The sequence below is a fragment of the Diospyros lotus genome, chromosome 10 (assembly GCF_014633365.1).
Source record: "Diospyros lotus cultivar Yz01 chromosome 10, ASM1463336v1, whole genome shotgun sequence".
Taxonomy (NCBI): domain Eukaryota; kingdom Viridiplantae; phylum Streptophyta; class Magnoliopsida; order Ericales; family Ebenaceae; genus Diospyros; species Diospyros lotus.
In genome coordinates, this window is record NC_068347.1 from 27,149,892 (window position 1) to 27,156,775 (window position 6,884).

At 29.5% G+C, this 6,884-nt stretch overlaps 1 protein-coding gene across 1 annotated transcript; it reads left to right on the top strand.

Annotated features, from left to right (window-relative positions):
• The first annotated feature begins 1,847 nt into the window (after positions 1-1,847).
• LOC127812086 (auxin-responsive protein SAUR71-like) lies at positions 1,848-2,482 on the top strand. The gene has a single exon (XM_052352407.1). It carries the CDS (start codon positions 1,886-1,888, stop codon positions 2,267-2,269), a length of 384 nt encoding a protein of 127 aa, XP_052208367.1. The 5' UTR covers positions 1,848-1,885; the 3' UTR covers positions 2,270-2,482.
• Positions 2,483-6,884: the final 4,402 nt, after the last annotated feature.

The following is a 6,884-nucleotide window of genomic DNA, read 5'->3' on the forward strand; positions in this document are numbered from 1 at the left end:
GACTTGGGTGCCAGGTGTCTTGTGTGGGCCCCAAGGACCGGTATGTGCTTTCACTATACTGCACCGTTGTGTTGTAGCGTCTCATGACTTGTGTGTACTTGTGGGGCTGTGTTTGGGATGGTCTCTTCTTTTATTTATAGCCTTTCATTTCTTATAAACTTGCTGAGTCTTGCGACTCACCTTGCTTTCCATCATTCCAGGTAAGGGTAAAGCAAAGGCCGAGGGCGAGGATCGTTCCATTTAGCAGCCGGCCGCGTTGGTAAGGTGTACAGTTAGCTGCCCCCATCATCTCTGATGTTTTGCTAGAGACGCTGTCTTTTATTTTTGACTGTGCCAGGTTATCATTTGTACCTCCTATTGTTGGCACAGGGTCTGTATGTATTTTTATATACTCCATGACCGCTGTATCAGCGGGGTGCTTGTGGGCATGCATGTTTACCGTTTTTCTTCCGCTGTTAAATTTCTTATTTATGCATGCCAAGGCATTTTTGTCTTTTGTCTATTCCTCTTCCCTTCTGTGAGCGCACTCGTTCGGATAGACCGGGTGGTTGGGATATCCGAGCGGGGGTGCTTACACCCATTGTCAAATTACATAAATTTATTAGTCATTTTCTCCATCATCACAAATGCACCCACAGAACGTTACATAAACTGATTTTATATAAACATATTATTATTCTAAAATAAAACAAAATACACTTTGGTTAGATTCGTCCGTATATATGTATATTTATAATTGGATAATGTTAACTATTTCTTCTTGAGACGATGGTTAATACAATAACTATATTTTATTCTTAGATAATGTGTATTTATTACATTTTATTTTTAGTCACAAAATAATTTAGGTGATAAAATATTACAAAACATAATAATGTATTTATAATAAAACCACAAAATTATTTTCAAAACAGAGTGTAATAAATACTCCAAAAATAAAGTGCTTTTTAACATTACCCTTAACTTTATTATAAACTAAGAGGAATTACATGTTAATTTTGAAACTATAATTAATGTACATAAAATTATAAAATATAATATTATGAAGGAAAATATAAAGAATATACCAGATATATGGACTTCTGTAGGATTGGATTGAAAAATATATGGAGCTTAAAAGGAGAAATACAACTACATTGCTTCGATGGGGATGTAATAAGGTAATTTCAATCTCAAAGTATATTTTGATATGTATATTTCTAACAAATATTCTAATCTATATTTTTTTTGTTTCACAAATTATTAGATTGTTGTGCATGTTCCTCATTGGGGATACATACAAGTTGATACGAAGACTTTTTGGAAAGTAATGAGGAGAAAGTTCGAGTAAACACATGTTTGAAGACATGTTATTAACACATTTTTTGTAAAGCATACATATTTGTAAAGTTTTAACCCATTTTTTGTAAAACTTTAATCCAATCTTTTGGTGTATGACAATATAATGTTTGTTTTGCAATATTATTTGATATTTATCTTTTTTTTTATATTTGATTGGCAGCAATAGCATTAACTGATATGTATTTTATTTGATATTTAACTTTTAATTTAATTTATTCAGATTGTAGAGATTTTTTTAATTTACTTTTTTATTATACAATATTAATAAGTATACAATAATTTTAATTTTTATTTAATATTTAATCTTAATATTATTTACTTTTATATTATTTATACCGTGCCTTTAGTCACGGCATTCCCTAGTATATATATATAGCAGTAGCTGGTGGCTGTCAAGTGGATTACAAATACCCGTACCTAATACATTATGGATATACGCGCTTCTTTTCCCATACACGTGTATATATAGCGCTTCACCTCCGTGCCTTTCTCTGAAGCAAACCATATCCGTCCTTCGCTTCCCTGCGATTCTCTCTGTCTGACAATGAAGAAGTGCTGCCAGAAGCTGTTCCGCCGACTTTCGCGCGTAGCGGATTCGTCGCAGTACTCTCCCTTGCGATCGGAGTTGTCGGGGCAGTCGCATACACGTTCCGGAAAGTTCTGCAGATCCAAGGTCCGATCGGAGGCAGTGCCGGCCGGTCACCTACCAGTTTACGTTGGCGATGAGATGGAGCGGTTCGTCGTGAGCACTCGGCTGTTGAATCATCCGGTGTTCGCGAAGCTGCTCGACGAGTCGGCTCAAGAGTACGGATACAACCAGCAAGGAGCGCTTCGGATTCCCTGCCATGCCGACATCTTCGAACGCCTTGTCGAAGCTTTCCGCGTCGGCGATGAGTGCTGTCTTCAAGATCTTCTTCTCAATTCTTGATCTGATCGTTCGCATCCTTTACTCTTTTCAAGGTGGCCTTTCTTTTGTTTTTTGGACAGTGAGATAGTAAGTCGTAGGTTTATGTTCCAGAACGATCGTTGTACTGAATTTTGGAATCGCTCTGTGATTGATAGGAAAAGATTCAAACAGGAATCGCGTACTGTAAACTTCAATTAGCCGGTTAGACAGTCGGTGAGATGCGATGATAAGGGAATGTTTTATCTTCTCTCATTCAATTTTTTATTTTAAGTTGTGAATTCATTTTTATTATTGTATTTTGAGGATTTATTTTAAAATTATTAAAAATATATTCTTTTTATCTCTAATATTTTGCACGTTATAAAAATTTTAAACGTATTTATAATAAAAATAATTAAAATGACCTTTTATTATTTTAATTTTTTACAACTTTTTTTTCTTATTTTCAAAAAATATGTTTTTAAAAATATTAAAATAGATATATTTTTACTATTTTAAAAATTAAAAATAACTTAAAAACAATAAAAAGAACAAAATTTAATATTTTCATTAGTGAAAACAAGAATGGGGATACACTCAAACCTTTCTTGTTCTTTAATTTTTCTCTAATTTGATATTTATTGCTCAATTTTCTATTTTTAATTCAACGGAAGGTAGGATTTTAGTCCAACTATAATCATTTTTTGTTACAATCTGTTATTCGAGTACCAACCGTGCTATGTCTGTGAGGGCTATAATCATTCTAATTGTTTAACATGTGAGTCTCGAACGCCTTTGAAACTAATGATATTTATTCACCATCTTTTGATAATTAATATTTTTTAGTTATTCAGGTTTTAATCAATTTGAACATTATTATTAATTAAGCACCAACATTCATTATCAAAGCAAATTAATCACCAACATTCTATCTTTTATTTAATCTCTATATTTTTTTTGCTTTGTTTTTCCTTTGGATTCTAAAGAATATTCCCTCTTCTCATCCATTAGGTTAAACTAGATGGAATTAATATGACACATTAAAATGTCATTTATTGAACTAACAATACTTCTTACTAAACTTCAGTATAAACATATTGTTAACCTCAAAATATAAAACAAAACAGAACAGTTATAACTTATTATAAAAAAATTTAAGGAAAAAAAAAAAAAAAACTACTAACAAGAAAAAAGTAGAAAACATTTGTCAGATCACACACCTCAGCTCTCTATCTGGCCATGCACCCAGAAGAACACCGGTTGGCGGCTTTTCCATTTCATTTTCCTGATTTCATCGTCCAGGCGTGGCGATTGACTCTTTCTTCTGTTAACTTTTAGGATTAGAAGAATGGTTAATGTTTGTTAAAGAAACAATTACTTTTGGGATTTGCCGCACGAGAGGTAAAATCAAAGTCTTATTCAAATAATATTTATCATCATCTACAAAAGAAGAAGAAGTCTCTTCTAATCTTTGGGGCGGGCGGGCGGGCGGGCGGGCGGGAGCGCTTAATATACACTGTCAACGTTTAAAAATTTGAAGAGACTCTTCAAAGCATACTGATTGCGCCAAAATTTGAAGAGACTCTTCAAAGCATACTGATTGCGCCGCACCCTACAGTTCTATTTGTCACGTTTCAACGGCTACGAAGTGAGCACCGGCAGCAATCGTTGACTGTGTGGCACCAGTTTAATTTAGTCGCTGAACGGTTTTTTTTGGGGGGGGGGGGGGGGGGGGGGTGATAAGATAAGAGAGGAAAAAACAACAGATATATATTTTGGATGTTTAATCTTTTAATATATTTGTTAAATTTATCTGATCATTTTTAAAAAAAATTTATGTGATTTCTTATCTCTTATTTTTAAGATAAATTTATTTGACCTTATTTATTGAATAAATTTATCTAGCTTTTTAAAGAAAAGATTCAATTACTTATATGCTCTTTGTAGGATAGTTAATGTCATTTAATACATTTTAAAGATTTAAATTTATTTAAAAAACTTATTTATTTAAGTCTTATAATTAATATTATTTAATATATTTTAAAATTATTAGACGTTTTGATAATTTTTAAAATTTAAATGATATTATTCACTTCATTGATTTTTAAAATTTAAATTTCACTCTCTATATATATTTTATTAACTAATATAATTCATTTTACCAATTTTTAAATTATTTTATTTAATTTTATATTTTATTATCTATTATGAAAATATGTTTTGGCCATTTTTATCTAGACAGAATTATTGTAATTCTAATAATAATTATTTCTACTTTTCAACTCCTTTTAAATTTATTTTTGAACATGAATTTAGAAAATAAAATATTATTTTTAATTTTTATTTTTATTTTTTTGACAATTCATATTAATCATAAAATAATATTTTAATCATAAATTTAATAATAGGGATATTTTGATAAAAAAAAATTTATCTTGATACTTATCATATGCATTAACAAACACATAAAAAGAAAAAATACAATTATCAATAGATTCCAAAAAATTTAATAAACACTTTGATAGAAATCTTGGAATACTTTCTAACCTTATCTTAATCATTCTATATCTTGATCTGGAATGCATTTCAAACTTATCTTGCTCATTTTAATAAATACCCTCTTAGTAATTAAACCGCATACTTAAACTGCTTAATTATATTTCCCCCCACCTAAGCCCTCGGCCTCACATCAAGAAACAAAACAAAGTAAGAAACAATCATTACCATCAACACCATCTTTGCTTCAATAAAAGATTTAAAATAATAATATGATAAGTCAGCAATGGTGTAGTAGTAAATCATTTAGAATTTTATATAAAATATCAAAGTTCGACCACGATGACCTGAAAGATAAAATTATGCTAAAAGACAATATTTAATTGAAAGACAATGATAAGATTAGAAAACAAATCTCATATGGATTACGCTAAATGTTCAAATTTGAATATATATATAAACTATATTTGTATTCGAATTTATTCGAGAGTGTATCAGAAGAGAAGGTTACTTGCTCTTGAAAATTAGTCGGACGAAACTTGAACATTTCAAGTGAATAAAAGAAAAAGATTTAATATGATTAACGTAATAATATTGTTAAAGAAATAAAAAAATTCTATTATTCCTTATTATATAGAAGTAATTTTAAAATTAACGATGAAAAACAATTAATGAATAATAACCCAATTCTAAGTCATCTCCAATGTTTAATTCCAATTATAAAAAGATTAAAATAATTCATAAAAAAAAAAGTAATTAGCCTAAAAATATATTTATATACAAGAAAGCCTCATCTGCATCTTTGCAAACCCTAGTGTGAATATAAGAGGTTTCGAGTACATATAAATGATTTATTAATACTTATATATATATAGCAGACAGATTAATTTATTCAGTATTCGTTAGCACACATGACGTTGAAGACTTTCCCTCCAATTTTAGTTTTAATACCAACTCATGCTTTTGAATACTCCCCGACATCACCTGTCTAATTAAGAATAGTTTTCACACACACACACACGCACGCACTCACGAAGGCCCCTTTTGCAATGATTGTTCCTTCCTCAAAATCACACTCACAATCGTATATACAGATCAGTGTATTCATTTCTGATCATCACCGTGTCAAAGATTATCAAATAATAATATCCTAAAATAATATTGCATCTAATTTGATCAAAATTTACTGTCTTTTACGGCTCCACGATTTAATTTCATTTCACTAAGTATTATGCTTTATTTTATTACAAAAAATCCTGGTAACAGGCAAGTAGCCATTAGACTTATATATTTGTTATATATGCAATTCCCTTAATAACCAAATTTGCGTGCGTGCGTGCGTGTATTTGGTTCAATTCATCTACGTGTTATAAGTACGTCACGCATCTTAAAATAATTTTTAGCTGTTGATTCATCCAATTACAAAAGTTCCAAGAGTTTGACTATAATATATCGTATGGCCAAATAAATTATTTACTTGACCTTGACCTAAATAATAATAATAATTTTGTCATATTTGGAAAATGGGCCATCGTGTCGTTTTTCGCGTGGATAACTATCTTAATTAAATTTGCAAAATTCTTAATAGAATACTATTAATTTGATGTCCGTTTCATTCTTTCTAAAGCATGTTGGTCAAGTTAAGGATTATGTAATAATATTATTATTATAGAAGATGTACGTACGTGCAAATGGAAATAAAAAACTGTTATCGATACGAAGAGAAAATAGAAAATGGTATTTTAAGAAAAGAAAATAACAATATAGGATAACGTGTAAATTAAAAAAAAATATTTTTATAAATATAATTTTTAATATAAAAAATAGTTATTTAGGAGATTTTAAGTAAAAATATAATATGTTAAAGTTAATGTATAATTTTATTTTGGTAATATATACACAACTAATATTATGATAAATGTTCTCCGTATGTAATTAATTTTGTATAATATTTTATGTATAATTATTATACATGTATTATATTATAATGATAAATTAATTAATTGCAAAGAGATTTTAAAAATTGTGAATCAAATTGAAAGGAAGAAAAGACAATGGCGGAGATGGACTGTGCGCTTGCAAGGAATAAATTGGATAAAAGGGATTTGTTCTCCCTTTTTTGTCAAAATTTGCATTTAATATATATTATATATGTAATATA

Excerpts from the sequence above, each read along its gene's own strand:
- LOC127812086 (XM_052352407.1), top strand. The coding sequence starts at position 1,886 with ATGAAGAAGTGCTGCCAGAAGCTGTTCCGCCGACTTTCGCGCGTAGCG.